Below are 16,103 nucleotides of genomic sequence, written 5' to 3'. Positions count from 1 at the left end.
AGATTATCCAGTCTTAGAGAGGATTAAGATAGATTTTCTAGAACAATACTAGTGATGAGTACTTGAGTTATCTGGAAAGACTGGACTAACTGGGGCTGTTTTCCTTACAGCTGAGGAGGTTCAGGGGACATTTGATGTAAGTCATAGAGTTCCACAGAATAAAAACAGGGCTTTTGGCCCATTGAGTCTGTGCCAATCAAAAATATTCACATAACTATTATAATCCTACTTTCTCGCACTTAGCCAATAGTCTTGCATGCTGTGGCATTACAAGGTGTACATCTAAACACTTATTAAATGTAATGAGGGCTTCTGCTTCCACCACCATTACGGACAATGAATTCCAGAATCCCACCACTCTCTGGGTGAAAACGTTTTTCTGCTCTAAACCTCCGGTCCCTTTACCTTAAATCTGTGCCCCCGGTCATTGATTGCTCCACCAAGTGGAAATGTTTCTTCCTGTCTATCCTTTCTATGTCCCACATGCATTTATACATCTCAAAGGTCGAAGACAAAGGGTGGTGGTGGAGGGTTGTTTTTCAGACTGGAGGCCTGTGACCAGTGGAGTGCCACAAGGATCGGTGCTGGGCCCTCTACTTTTTGTCATTTACATAAATGATTTAAATGTTAGCATAAGAGGTACAGTTAGTAAGTTTGCAGATGACACCAAAATTGGAGGTGTAGTGGACAGTGAAGAGGGTTACCTCAAATTACAACAGGATCTGGACCAGATGGGCCAATGGGCTGAGAAGTGGCAAATGGAATTTAATTCAGATAAATGTGAGGTGCTGCATTTTGGGAAAGCAAATCTTAGCAGGACTTATATACTTAATGGTAAGGTCCTAGGGAGTGTTGCTGAACAAAGAGACCTTGGAGTGCAGGTTCATAGCTCCTTGAAAGTGGAGTTGCAGGTAGATAGGATAGAGAAGAAAGTGTTTGGTATGCTTTCCTTTATTGGTCAGAGTATTGAATACAGGAGTTGGGAGGTCATGTTGCGGCTGTACAGGACATTGATTAGGCCATTGTTGAAATATTGCATGCAATTCTGGTCTCCTTCCTATCGGAAAGATGTTGTGAAACTTGAAACGGTTCAGGAAAGATTTACAAGGATGTTGCCAGGGTTGGTGGATCTGAGCTACAGGGAGAGGCTGAACAGGCTGGAGCTGTTTTCCCTGGAGTGTCGGAGGCTGAGGGGTGACCTTATAAAGGTTTACAAAATTTGAGGAGCATAGATAGGATAAATAGACAAAGTCTTTTCCCTGGGGTCGGGGAGTCCAGAACAAGAGGGCATAGGTTTAGGGTGAGAGGGGAAAGATATAAAAGAGACCGTGTATGGAATGAGCTGTCAGAGGATGCGGTGGAGGCTGATACAATTGCAACATTTAAGAGGCATTTGGATGGGTATATGAATAGGAAGGGTTTGGAGGGATATGGGTCGGGTGCTGGCAGATGGGACTAGATTGGGTTAGGATATCTAGTCGGCATGGATGGGTTGGACCGAAGGGTCTGTTTCCATGTCGTACATCTCTATGACTCTAATCATGTTTGACCTTTTTGCAACTGGAAACAGTTTTTCCTGGTTTACTCTATCGAAACCATTCCTAATTTTGAACTTTAGTAAGATTAGATTTAGATTAGATTTGATTCCCTACAGTGTGGAAACAGGCCTTTTTGCCCAACAAGTCCACACCGACCCTCCAAAGAGTAACCCACAAAGACCCAATTCCCCTGACTAATGCACCTAACACTATGGGCAATTTAGAATGGCCAATTCACTTGACTGGCACATCTTTGGAATGTGGGAGAAAACCGGAACACCCGGAGGAAACCCACGCAGACACAGGGAGAATGTGCAAACTCCACACAGACAGTCACCCAAGGCTGGAATCAAACCTGGGTCCCTAGTACTGTGAGACAGCAGTGCTTACCACTGAGCCACCGTGCCACCCTAAAGGTGATTACTCGTAATCTATGAGGGACTATAGGCATTTTTCACTATGAGAGAGACAAGTGGTCATTACATAGTTTGAAGACACCTCTCTGCATCAAGCATGGATCAAAGTGAGGCAGAGGTTTCAATGAGCCACCATAGTCTGTATAGAGAATGAACCAACACATTGTCATCATTCTCCAATATGTACTATCTATCTAGTGAAAAGAGCTAATCAAACCTCACTTTAAATTTTGATAACCAGGGAGAATAGGACCCATTATGATCATAGTAGTAATGTGTGCGGCATCCAAACAGTAGGTGAACGTCTTGTGTCAGTATTCACTAATGGGAGGGACAATACAGGTGGTTCTCGGATAATGTGCATTCCGACAGCGTGATTTGTATATAACGTTGCTGAGGAATTAAGGAACGTGAGTTTCAAGAACACTTACCTCTATTGGCAATAGCATGATTCCAGCGGTGATTGTTTCATGCACTTCATTCTGTGCATGCGCTGATGTCCGCACCAAAGACTCTGTGCTGTTCTGCACATGCACTGGTGTCAGTACCTGTCTTTGTACTGTTTTGCGTATGCACCGGTGTCAGCTGCTGACAGAGCAGCTTTCTGTGAGAGGTACTGTGGAGAGAGCTGCTTTCTGAGAGATACATTGAGCAGCTTCTTGTGAAAGGTACACTACTCCTGGATTATCTCTTTTTTTGAAAAAATGGACAGGCATAGTGACAAGAATGTTAGCAAGAAATGTCTGGTGATAAAATTGCAGGTGCTGAACACAAAAGAAAGGCTATAACATTGGAAGAGAGTCTAGATATTACAAAGTGTTTTGAGTTAAGGAGAGCATATGTTATCCAGCTCACTTAACAGAAGTGAGGGAGTCTACCTCATGCACCATAATGACCCTCTGTTTCTGCATTAACAATATTTTTTAGATATACGGTGTTAAATTTACTTTTGTTTCATTGATAAATATGATTTATACCTTCATTCAGGTTGTGCTACACTTTGCGTTAGAGTTTTGGGTAATTTTTGAGCAATTGTTAGTTATATTTTTTGCTGGTCTGTCCCTAACCCCACGTTTCCCATAGGTCCCATTACTTATAATGTGGAGGTGCAGGGGTTGGACTCGGGTGGACAAAGTTAAAAATCACACAACACCAGGTTATAGTCCAAGAGGTTTATTTGGAGACACTAGCTTTCGAAGCACTGCTTCTTCATCAGGTGATTGTGGAGCAGAATCATATGACACAAAATTTATAGCAACAGTGTCATTGGAATATAACATTAAATAAATTTAGCTGGAGTCTTTCATCTTTTAGAGTGATCATGTTAGTTTCAGTTCCTTCATATGTAAATCCCAGAACTTTTTTAAAGTTACATTCTCAAGATAGCTTTTAACAAAAGGTGCCATCTCAGCTCAGATAATGCATTGAAGCTGTGAAGTTAAAGTCTGTCTGTGTCCCAATGTTCGCTCAGACTGATTCTATTTCTAAAGTGGGATTTTCAGAATTTTACATGGATTTATGCAGTTTTTTATGTAAAATAAAATGTAATTCTGCAAGTACAAATTCACCCCACAAACTTATATGTGTGTGTGTGTGGGGGGTTGTGAGTGTCTGTGAGATAGTGTACGTGTGTGAGTGTAATGGGGTATAAGTCTGTGAGAGGGTGCATGTATTCGTGTGAGTGTGGGGTGTGTATGTGTGGACGTATGAGAGAGGTGCTGCGTGTATGTGGGTCAGTAGGAGAGAGAGAGAGAGAGAGTGTGTGTGTGTGAGAGAGAGAGAGTGTATTGTGCAGTGGGGTCACCTGTAGTGCAACATGAACCCAAGGTCCCGGTTAAGGCATCCCCATGGGTACCGAACTTGGCTATCAGCCTCAGCTTGGCCACTTTGCTTTGTTGCCTGTTCCAATGTCTACCTGAATGTCCCGGACTGAGCCGAATGTCCTGGACTGCTAAATTGTTCCCCGACTGGGAGGGAACACTCCTGACTGGTGATTGTTGTGTGGTGTCCATTCATTGTGTGTTGCCGCTGCCTCTGCTCAGTCTCACCAATGTACCATGTCTCAGGGCATCGGGCATCATGGCCTGCAACGTGTGAGATAGATAATGTTGGCCAAGTCACATGAGTACCGGCTGCGTATATGGTAGGTGGTGTCCTCACATGGGGGTAATGTTTGTCAACACTCTGACATGTCATGCAGAGTCTGCTGTGACCGGGTTGTATGGTATTGTCCTGAAAGCCAGGCAGTTTGCTGTGAACAATGATTTGTTTGAAATTTGGTGATTGTTTAAAGGCAAGAAGTGGAGGCATGGGGAAGGTCTTGGCGAGGTGCTCATCCTCATCTATAACGTGTTGCAGGCTGCAAAGAACATAGTGTAGTTTTTCGACTCCCAGGAAGTACTGGACAATGAAGTGTACCTTATCGGTTGCTGCTCATTCTGTCTCCTGAGGAGGTCATTATGTTTTTTTTGCTGTGGCACATCTTGCTTCATGACCACCTGATGAAAAAGCAGTGCTTTGAAAGCTAGTGCCTCCAAACAAACCTGGTTTTGTGTGATTTTTAGTTTTGTCCATTATTTATATTAAGCGATATTTTATTAAGCAAGGTTTCATTGGAATTCAGGGTAAAAACAATGACTGCAGATGCTGGAAATCAGAGTCTAGATTAGAGTGGTGCTGGAAAAGCACAGCAGTTCAGGCAGCATTCGAGGAGCAGTAAAATCGACGTTTCGGGCAAAAGCCCTTCATTGAAATGCAACCGTAGCATTATAGGACAGCTACCAAGTCTTTTTTCCCTGGAGTGTGGGAGTCCAGAACTACAGGGCATAGGTTTAGGGTGAGAGGGGATCAATATAAAAGGGACCTAAGGGGCAGCTTTTTCATGCAAAGGGTGGTGCTGCCAGAGGATGTGGTGGAGGATGGTTCAATTACAGCATTTAAAAGGCATCTGGATGGGTATATGAATAGGAAAAGTTTAGAGGGATATGGGCCAAACGCTGACAAATGGGACTAACTTAGATTAGGATAGCTGGTCAACATGGACAAGCTGGACTGAAGGCTCTGTTTCCGTGCTGTACATCTCTATGACTCTGTGACTACCTGTATGAATATTGAAATCTAGGAGAAGCACTGTGATATACTTTATATAAATTAGGAATCACACAACAATAGGTTATAGTCCAACAGGTTTATTTGGAAGAACTAGCTTTCAAAGTGCTGCGTCTTCATCAGGTGGTTGTGAAGCAGAATCATAAGACACAGAATTTATAGCAACAGGATTGCAGTGTCATGGACTGTAGTATTAAACAACTTTAGCTTAAGTCTTTCAACTTTTAGAATGATCATGTTAGTTTCAGCTCCTTCATATGTAAATCCAAGCACGTTTTTAAAGTTACATCCTCAAGATAGCTTTAACAGTAGGTGCTACCTCAGTTCAGTTAATGCATTGAAGGTATGAGGTTAAAGTCTGTCTGTGTCCCAGTGTTAGGTCAGATTGATTATATTTCTAAAGTGGAATTTACAGAATCTTATATGGATTGATGCAGTTTTTGAGCAATATAAAATGTAATTTTACAAGTATAAGTTCACCCCATAAACTTAGATGTGTGCACGTACAGGGGAGACTGAGTGTGTGTGCATATGGGTGTGTGTGTGTGAGTGGCTGTGACAGAGTGTGTCTATGTATGTGAGTGTAATGAAGTATAAGTCTATGAGAGGATGTGTGTGTGGGTGTAAGTGTTGGGGGGAGTATGTGTGAGCATATAAGAGAGAGCTTGTGTATGAGAGAGGGTCTGCGTGAGTGTATGGGTATGTGAGAGTGTATAGTGTAGTGGGGTCACATGTAGTGTGACATGAACCCAAGGTCCCGGTTGAGGCCATCCCCATGGGGACCGAACTTGGCTATCAGCCGCTACTCGGCCACTTTGCGTTGTTATCTGTCCCGAAGTGAGCCTTGGAGGATAGTCACCCAAAGGTCAGAAGTCGAATGTTCCAGACCACTGAAGTGCTCCCTAACTAGGAGGGAACACCCCTGGCTGGTGATTGCTGTGCGGTGTCCATTCATCTATTGCCTCTATTCCATGCCTCAGGACATCCTTGCCTGCAGCATATGAGAGAGACAATGTTGGCTGCTTACACAGTGGGTGATGTCTCCACGTGTAATGGTGGTATCTGTGTTGACACTCTGACACATCTTGCAGCGTCTGGCATGACAGGTTTGTATGCTGTTGTCCTGAAGGCTGGGCACTTTGCTGTGAACAATGATCTGTTTGAGGTTTGGTGGTTGTTTAAAGGCAAGAAGTGGGAACATGGGGAAGGTCTTGGCGAGATGCTCATCCTCATCGATAATGTGTTGCAGGCGTTTAATATTACATTCCAATGACACTGCAATCCTGTTGCTATAAATTCTGTGTCTTATGGTTCTGCTCCACAATCACCTGATGAAGAAGCAGTGCTTCTAAAGCTATTGCTTCCAAATACACTGTTGGACTATAACCTGGGTGTTGTGTGATTTTAAACTTTGTCTACCCCAGTCCAACATGGGCATCTCCAAATCATATATAAATTAGCATAGGCAGATAAGTGGTTTTGAGTGGTCTGCACTTGCTTGGTATTCTGCACAGATTGCTCATTCTTATACAGCTCCCTTGTTTCCCACCCTTGTGGTAATGAAACAGCCAGCCATCATCTATCTGCCTTGCTGGGACTGCCTGATAGGCTCTGTCAGCCCACACCCCAATTTCCTAGTTGACAGCGTGTATTTCTATCTGGTATGAAACGTCTGTAATTTGTATATTATATTATCATTTGCTTTAGAATTTGGATTTTAAACTTGAGGCTTTGGTCTATTTTTGTGAAGGTGTTTAAAACTTAACTGAATCATTCTTTCAGAACCACGACTTTAAACCAGGATCTGTCAAGACAGCAGTTGACTGCATAGACCCCTGGAGAATTCATGGAAGTTTAAAATGGGGGGACTATGAAAGAGAGAAAACATTGAAAAATATTAGTTTGCTTTTGGGTTTAGTATAATCAAGGACTGATTTTGATTTAGGAAAACCCAGCTATTAGAAACTTTTGCCCAGTATCACTCTATGATCTGAGGTCGTTTTCTGGAATCGAGTCAACAGTTCAGCCTCTTTGCATCTGAATTGCTGAGGATGGATTGTAGTGTGCAGTCTTTAAAATACTAAAAGCCTATTGACCATACCCTTACCTTAGTGTTAAGTAAATCGTAAGAAGTTGCGAGCGCCAGTAATCCTAACCATTTGTATTTTTGAATTTGTGCAGATTACAAACTACAAGTTCTTTTCCCACAGGCGGCCGTTCACACGGAGCTATTTTTAAATCCAGTGACGTTCTCCATCCGTTCATTGGCTGCCAGTTGGGTTGGGTCAGTTTTAAAAATCCAAAAAAAAGGACTCGCCAGAAATACGCGCATGCTCCTTGGTAGTTGAGCTCGCCCCGCGTGGAGAGCGCACGAGCGAACTCACTCACCACTCCGCGCTCCAAGTGGAACGCGTCCTCGCCTCGACTCCACCCCTCTCGCCAAGGGGCGCGCAGGCGCAGCCCCGCCTCTCCGCCGGAGCCGAGCACGCACCCACGCGGCCCTGCTCCAATCAATGGGCGCGAGCCGCTGAACAATTCGGTGGGAGAGGGAAGTCGTTAAGGAACCAGTGGACGGCGCTGCGCGGTCCCTGCTCGGGAAGGGGGCGAACCATCTCCAGACTTGAGAGGCGCTGCTTCGGAGACGTTGCCCGGTGTCGTGCGCTCGCGTGTCCTTGTTGCCGGCTCGAAGGAGCTGGTGTCCGTCCCGTTCAGCGGTGAGTTGGTCGGGGAAGGGAGAGGTAGGGATGTGCGAGAGCCGTTGCCGGAGGATGGCGGACAGGGACAAGCGGCCCGTCCTGTTCACATACATCCAGACCGCTTTCAAGACAGACTCTTTCTACAGCAACTACACGGTGACACCGAAGGAACTGGGCAGGTGAGCGCAGTGTTTTTAAAAACACTTAGACTAACAAACTCTTGAGTTGGCGAATCTTCTCGTGCAGTTCCTTTTATTTTATTTTTTGTGCGGGTAACTCGGTAAGGTTGAAGTTTAGGTTGAAGTTTGTAGGGATGTGTCTCGTTCAGCTTTCGTGACGTGTGCGTTTATTTTGTCTGCAGTCAGTTCTTTTTCACTGAATTATCTACTTTTTTAGAGAACGTCTTTGATGTGTTAAGATGTTTCGGGCTGGTGCGCCGGACTTTATAACGTGGCACTGATCCAGGGCACACGAGTATAAACTTGGTCGAATATGTTAACTTTTTTTTGTGATAGGATGTTTTGAAGGTGGAAAATGCGATCAATAAACTTGAGGGTAGAGGTTAGGGCCAAAGCCCCTGAAGGTACAGCATCCAGAATTGAAATTAGTGAAAGTGGCAGTACTCAAACTGAAATTCGAGTATTGTAGGTATGTCACTTGTGGACGTCAAGACGATTCTCGAGATAGACTGACAGGCCAAAGCGAGATTGAAAGCAGGATGAGATCTTTAAAACCAAAGCCTTGCTTGATTGGAAGCCAGAGTAAGTCAATTAACGTTGATCGAGGTGTATGTGACTTAAATGAGGGCTTTGAAGGCAGAATTTAGGTAATCTCGGTTAAATGGAGGGTAGAATTTGGTAAAATAACTGGTCAGAAGTATGTTGGAGTAGTCAAGCCTGGAGGTAATCAAAGGCGATTTTAAGAGCAACTAAGCATCGAAGAGGCAAAGCTGGGCATGTTAGAGGTGGGACAGATGCTGCATGTATTTAATTAGAAGTTCCTATTAATGTCTGTTATGGCACCAAAATTGTAACTAGACCAGTTTGGTCTCTAGCTGGTGATGCTAAGAGGTGGATTCTGGAACTATGGTGTTTAGAGAGGGCATTGATGACAATGGTTTCATCTTAATGTCAAATTTGAAGAAATTTCTGCTCTGTGTTGGAAGTTGAATTTTAGCTAATTTTAACACCAGTACTTTGATTTGAAGGGGTAGTGGTGATGCAGAGCTGGTTCTTAGCTTACCAGTTAAGATTAATCTCTGCGCAACGCTGTCAAGTCATAGACGCAGATAAAGAATATAACAAAACTAGCATTAAGGTTCATTACCTGAATGCTTGAAGCATTTGTAACAAAGTAGATGAATTAACAGCACAAATCATTGTAAATGATTATGATGTGGTAGGCATCCCAGAGATGTTGAAGGGGTTTCAGGACTGGCAGTTAAACATCCAAGTGGGGGGAGGCAATTAGACAACGATAGCTGACGAAGGAACTCAGAAAATGTATCACAGAAAAAGACAGAGCCTATGAAGTGGCCAAGAGCACTGGGAAATCAGATTGGGAAGACTACAGAAGCAAACAGGATAACAAAGAGAGAAATAAGGAAGGAGAGGATCAAATATGAAGGTAAGCTAGCCAGTAATATTAGAAATGATGGTAAGTTTTTCAATACATATGAAACAAACGAGAGACAAATTGATGCAGGAAGGCTAGTGATGGGAGATAAGGAAATAGCTGAAGAACTTAAGTATTTTGTGTCAGTCTTCACAGTGGAAGACATGAGTAATATCCCAACAATTAAGGATTGTCAAGGGGCAGAGGTGAGTATGGTGGCCATTACAAAGGAGAAAGTACTTGAAAAGCTAAAAGGTCTAAAAATTGATAAATCTCCTGGCCTGGATGGGCTACATCCTAGAGTTTTGAGGGAGATGGCTGAAGAAATAGCAGATGCTTTGATTGTAATCTTTCAAAAATCACTGGAGTCAGGGAAGGTCCCAAATGATTGGAAAATCATTGTTGTAACCCCCTTGCTTAAGAAAGGATCAAGACAAAAGATGGAAAATTATAGGCCGATTAGCCTAATCTCGGTTGTAGGTAAAGTTCTAGAATCCATCATTAAGGATGAGATTTCCAAATTCTTGGAAGTGCACGGTCGAATTAGAACAAATCATCATGGATTTTGTAAGAAGAGGTTGTGTCTGACAAAGAATTCGTTGGAATTCTTTGAAGAGATAACAAGTAGGTTAGACCAGGGAAACCCAGTGGATGTTATCTACCTAGACTTCCAAAAGGCCTTTGATAAGGTGCCTCATGGGAGGCTGCTGAGTAAGGTGAGGGCCCATGGTGTTCGAGGTGAGCTACTGGCATGGATTGAATATTGGCTGTCTGACAGAAGGCAGAGAGTTGGGATAAAAGGTTCTTGTTTGGAATGGCAGCTGATGACAAGTGGTGTCCTGCAGGGTTCAATGTTGGGGCTGCAGCTGTTCACTATAATTTATCTGGATGAAGAGATTGGGGGCGTTCTGGTGAAGTTCGCCAATGATACGAAGTTAGGTGGACAGGCAGGTAGTTCTGGGGAGGCTACAGAAAGATTTAGACAGTTTAGGAGAGTAGTCCAATAAATGGCTGATGAAATTCAATGTGAGCAAATGCACTTTGGGGGGAAAAAAAACAACACAGGCATGGACTATTTTATAAACTGAGAAAATTCATTAAGCCAAAGTACAAAGGGATCTAGGAGTGCTCGTACAGGATTCTCTAAAGGTTGATTTGCTGACGGAGTCTGGTTAAGAAAGCAAATTTAATGTTGTCATTTATCTCAAGAGGGTTGGAATGTAAAAGCAGTGATGTGCTACTGAGACTCTATAAAGCTCTGGTTAGGCCCCATTTAGAAGGACATACTGGCACTGGAACATGTCCAGCGGAGATTCACATGGATGATCCCTGGAATGGTATGCCTAACATACGATGAATGGCTGAGGATCCTGGGATTGTATTCATCAGAGTTTAGAAGGTTGAGGGGAGATCTAATAGAAACTTACAAAAGAGTGCATGGCTTAGAAAGGGTGGACGTTGGGAAATTGTTTCTGTCAGGCGGGGCTACTAGGACTCGTGGGCACAGCCTTAGAATTGGAGGGGGTCAATTTAGAACAGAAATGAGACATTTCTTCGGCTTGAGAGTGGTGGGCCTGTGGAATTCACATCACGGAACGCAGTGGAGGCCAGGATGTTAAATGTCTTTAAGGCAGAGATTGACAAATTCTTAATCTCTCAAGGAATTAAGGGATATGGGTAGAGTGCGAGTAAGTGGTGCTAAAATACCCATCAGCCCTGATTGAATGGCGGAGTGGACTCGATGGGCTGAATGGCCTTACTTCCACTCCTACTACTTATGGTCTTATGGCACGTAGATCAAAAACAAGAATAAATCTAAAGATCCTTGGAGTATCTATAGTTAATGAGAAAAAGCAAGGATGTCGGGTGAAAATTTTAAAATTTTGATAATTTGTTATCTTACAAGGTAACCATATTTATTTCTCATGCAGCCCATTTATTTACTGTTATCTATAGTTTAGTTTGTAGCTAAGACTTGTGAATCAGAAATCTGTGGGTCCAAAAACCACCTGAGAAACTTTATTTTTAGATTAGATTCCCTACAGTATGGAAACAGGCCCTTCGGTCAACAAGTCCACACCAACCTTCCAAAGAGTAACACACACAGACCCAATTCTCTACCCTATATTTACCCCTGACTATTGCACCTCATGCTACAGGCAATTTAGCACAGCCAATTCACCTGACCTGCACATCTTTGTATTGTGGGAGGAAACCAGAACACCTGGAGGAAATTCTCTCAGACGCAGGGGGAATGTGCAAACTCCACACACAACAGCATCCCGAGGCAGGAATCAAGCCTGGATCCCTGGTGCTGTGAGGCAGCAGTGCTAGCCACTTAACCACTGTGCCACCCATACTTGAACTCTCTTTGACAGTGCAGTGTGATACTGATAACTGCCATGTTTTGGAAGGACATATCTGTCCTCTTAGATGAGTATATTAGTCTTTGGCACTATTTCAAAAGAAGATCAGAGGAATATTTCTACTTTCTTCAAATTTAAGTATTAGGCCAATTTAAGTAGACCTACCCAGCAGAAGTGGGCTGATACAGATCCCAAAATAGATGTGTTGCATATTTCTTGGAGTTCATCTGAACTTCATTACTCCATGTAATTTTGTAAATAGAACATGGATGTCATTTAAAGGGGCAAGAAAGTTGTGAATATCAAAGGTCACTGGCCTGTTACTTGAACATAATAAAGTTTTGATTAGAAAAGGAATTAAGATTGTAGGAATTGTCAAAGTAAAGTAGAGTTGTGGTAGAAGATTAGCCACATTTGGTTGGCAGTTTTGAACAGTCAATTGACCTACCTCAATTCTTAATTCTTGTCCTAAATCAAAGCACTGAATTTCTTCCTATTGTTCCTACAACATTGCCTCCAATGATTTTGATTTTTACTTCTGTACATCTTCTACTTTGACTATAAGAAAATGTAAATTGACATGTGCAAATCTGAAATTGTGAACTTAAATACAGAACTGTTCAGTTTCCACATTTGTCATTTGAGAACTTGTATTCTGGGAAGTGGCCATGTGGTTATCATGCTTTTGTATTTCAGATTGAATCACAGCAGCTACAGTGACTTCATCTCCTTCTTCTTGAAATGGCTTTGCTACAGTAGAATTGGATAATTTCAAAGTAACGGCTGTTACTAGAGTACAGGGCTTGAACTTGTGGTTACAGAATGCTAGGGGATGCAATGTAAGCGTGAGATGATAAAAGTATTTGAGAAGTATTTTAACTACGTGGTCAAGGTCAGGTTTATAAAATTTGAGTAGAACTATTTTGCCAGTTGAAATGCAATGTAGAAAGGGTCAGTTAAGTTGGGATGTAAATCATGATCTTGCTGTAGTGGAGAACCATTGGAGGGTAATGATAATTCTAGTTTTGTGGCAAAAAGCTTGGGATGCATGAAAAAGTTCTGCACAATTGAATTTTCAAATGTATTTTTGATAAGCTCTTTTCATTCTGCTGTTGCATCTTGTTTTGGAATGATCTAGGTTACATTTCCCTCAACTCAACTAACAAAAATTTGGCTTCAAGTTGAAATTTAACAAAAAAGCTGTTGATGCTGTCTCTGTTATCCATTCACTATGGTACTGCTATATAGTATTCGCAAATTCCTGATAAAGAGCTTTTGCCCGAAACATCAATTGTCCTGCTCCTCAGATGCTGCCTGACCTGCTGTCCTTTTCCAGCACCACACACTCTACTCTCATCTCCAGCATCTGCAGTTCTCACTTTTGCCAAGTATTCAGCAAGAGTTTCGCTTTTGACATTTTTTTTACAAAAACACTTCACACGTCACCTTTAGACTACTTAAATTACTTAGTGTGGAAATAGGCCCTTCGGTCCAACAAGTCCACACCAACCCGCCGAAGCGCAACCCATTCCCCTACATTTACCCCTTCACCTAACACTACGGGCAATTTAGCATGGCCAATTCACCTAACCTGCATATCTTTGGATTGTGGGAGGAAACCGGAGCACCCGGAGGAAACCCGCGCAGACTCTGGGAGAATGTGCAAACTCCACAGAGTCACCTGAGGTGGGAATTGAACCCGGGTCTCTGGCACTGAGAGGCAGCAATGCTAACCACTGTGCAACCATGCCACCCACTGGCCGGCTGCTATCTTTATCCTAGTCCCCATTAAAACAATTGCTATCTTTCTCTGGTACTTCACCTGTCAGTTCTGATCCTTAGGTCCAAAGATGTAGATTTAACACATGAACACCAAGTTTAGTCATATACAACTGGGAATGGCTAGACAATGCACTAATATATCCTTTTCTTGACTGCCAAAAACAGCTCATTAATTGATAAATCTTTAAATGCTAAAGTAACCACAAGTTTTCTTGTGGGAGAAAGTGAGGACTGCAGATGCTGGAGACCAGAGTTGAAAAATGTGGTGCTGGAAAAACATAGCAGGCCAGGCAGCATCCAAGGAGCAGGAGAATCGACGTTTCGGGCATAAGCCCTTCTTCGGGATGCTGCCTGGCCTGCTGTGTTTTTCCAGCACCACATTTTTCAACCACAAGCTTTCTTGTGCTGTAAATCATTACCTTAAACCCCTTTTTCCCCACTCTAATAAGAATTGTGGAGTGTTGGAGACTTTCTCTCTGAGATTGGACTCTGGCTAGTCTGTTACATGAAAGCAGGTAGTGCTTGAGGGGTTAGATTTGTTGTTTTGAAGGTTCATGCATTTCCTCTATGCTTTGACCTGTGCATTCCTGACAGTGGCTTCTAATCTATCTTGATTGGTCAGAAATCAGACTCCCTTGAGTCCTTAGGGAGTTGGACATCTTCAAACATGCTTCAAAGACATTCCAAATTGTTTTTTTTGACTGATGGTTTCCTGTCATGACTCAGTTCTGAGCAAAGCAATTTCTTTTTGGAGTCTGACATCAGGTATGGAATCTCCTAGCTGGCTTTGAGTGATAAGCACCTTGATATTAAGCAAGTTAGCTTTGGGCAGAATGCTGATATTCACTGCCTTTCTTGCCAACTCTCACTTGCAAAACCCCAAGTGTAACAATTTGGTATTGTTGGCTTTGTTCCTAAAGGGTGCAAGATTGAACATGCCTTTTTTCAGCATTGTTTCAAACTAGTGCAATCATTTCAGATATTGAACTCTTTAATTTAATTTGAACATTAATTTGCAACAAATTGCCTTTTTAAATTTTGAATTATTGATTTATTTTTTAGCAAAAAATAGGACTGTAGTAAAATTGTGTTGAAGTGGCCTAATTTGCAGTTGGATGATAAAACTGATGTTTGATTTGGTTCTCCTTACTGCAACGTCTTAGTTTTCAACACGAGGTAAGAACAATGGAAGATCAAAATTTCGATATTCCTCACTCCTAAGAATAATTTTGAAATTAAGTAGCTTCATCTGGCAGCCTGGTGGAGATCCAAAAGACAATTGATAGTCCTCTTTTCATTACTTTTTATGAAATAATTTGATTCATCAGCTCAAGTTTGCGATCGTTATTAGTTTTCTATAAGCATAGAATCTGTCCTGTGATTTATAATGAGACAGTTCTGGTTTTCAAATAGTTGATCGTTTTAACCTCCGTATTACAGGAGAAGAATACACTTTTGTCGAAGTGTTTCATCTTGCACATGTAAGGACAATTAGAATCATAGATTCAAGAGGTAAACCAAAATTTCTACTGAGAGAAGGCTGATTATCAAGTGAATTCTGGTAGAGGTGCTACCATGAGAACGCCTCAATTAATGATCGACAGTTATCTGGCAGTATTTGTTTACATCTTAAATTCAACTGCTTGATTCTGGTTAGGGCATGCCTTTAAGAAATTAGCCAATGGTTTATTTTGTTGAGTTAAAATTAGTGCAGGGCATGTACATATTCTTTTTTTATCTGCAAAGAACAGGGCTCTGTATATTTAACATGTACAGCTTCCAATATACACAAGTATGCCAAATTTTGTGTAATTTTTCAGAGTCAAAATTCCATAGCAAATGTTTTCCAATTGCTAAATTGCATTTAATGTTGTACATTGTTGAAAATTCCCAAACATGAGCATATTGGGTATGGTCTATGCCTTGTTACAAACAGCCAAAAGGATACGTAGTTTGATACAATCCACCAGTCAGTAGGATACATGGCTTACATACCTGGCATTACATTGGTGCTGAGCTTCATGTACTTTATTACTCATTTGGGTAATAAATAGAACATCTTTTTTGGCTTGATGACCGCATCCTGTGAGTGGTGAGCACCACTCTTGATGTAGTTGTAGTTGTAATCATGTTGAAACATTTTAGCTTCACCTGTAGTTGTAGCTCAAACTTTGAGATACCTTACCCTTCCAGGGTAATTAGTGGTAGTTTGAGTACTTTTCTGGACCGAAAGCCTGGATCTTTTCATGAGTTTGTGCAATATACAGCACAAAATGATCTGATCAGATGGGTTTGCACCTGATTTTTTTATAAAGAAGTTTGCAGGGTGACCCAAGTGGCTTGAACCCTATTTTGAGATTGCCAATTAGCTGATCTTCTAGCCTGTGAAGCTACTATAATCCCAAAATGTTTGCTGACCATCAACTGTAGGTTTTTTTTCCAGGAGTAGTCCAGTTATGGTTTTGTTCCAACTGTGGACACCACAGCAAGTTTTAATTACTAGGGGTGTCTATTTCAAAAATGGGAAATTTAAAGCTCAATGTCAAAGATACATTGCAGGATTAAGATTTATTCTATTGTTAA

General features: G+C 42.0%; 1 protein-coding gene across 2 annotated transcripts in view; it reads left to right on the top strand.

Moving 5' to 3' along the window:
• Positions 1–7,592: 7,592 nt before the first annotated feature.
• The window catches only part of LOC122551266 (serine/threonine-protein kinase 17B-like), a 29,228-nt gene continuing 20,717 nt past the window's right edge, over positions 7,593–16,103 (top strand). Inside the window, exon 1 of one of the 2 annotated variants that reach the window (XM_087988683.1) lies at positions 7,593–7,937. In XM_087988683.1, coding sequence (XP_087844809.1) covers positions 7,807–7,937 — 131 coding nt within the window. In that variant the 5' untranslated portion in view covers positions 7,593–7,806. The remainder of the gene's footprint in view (positions 7,938–16,103) is intronic. The other variant, XM_043692899.2, reaches the window with a different exon arrangement.

Source organism: Chiloscyllium plagiosum, unplaced genomic scaffold (assembly GCF_037043375.1).
Source record: "Chiloscyllium plagiosum isolate Xiang-an unplaced genomic scaffold, Cpla_swu_hap1 HiC_scaffold_7, whole genome shotgun sequence".
In the NCBI taxonomy this organism is placed as follows: Eukaryota; Metazoa; Chordata; class Chondrichthyes; order Orectolobiformes; family Hemiscylliidae; genus Chiloscyllium; species Chiloscyllium plagiosum.
This window is presented reverse-complemented; position numbering and strand designations above follow the sequence as displayed.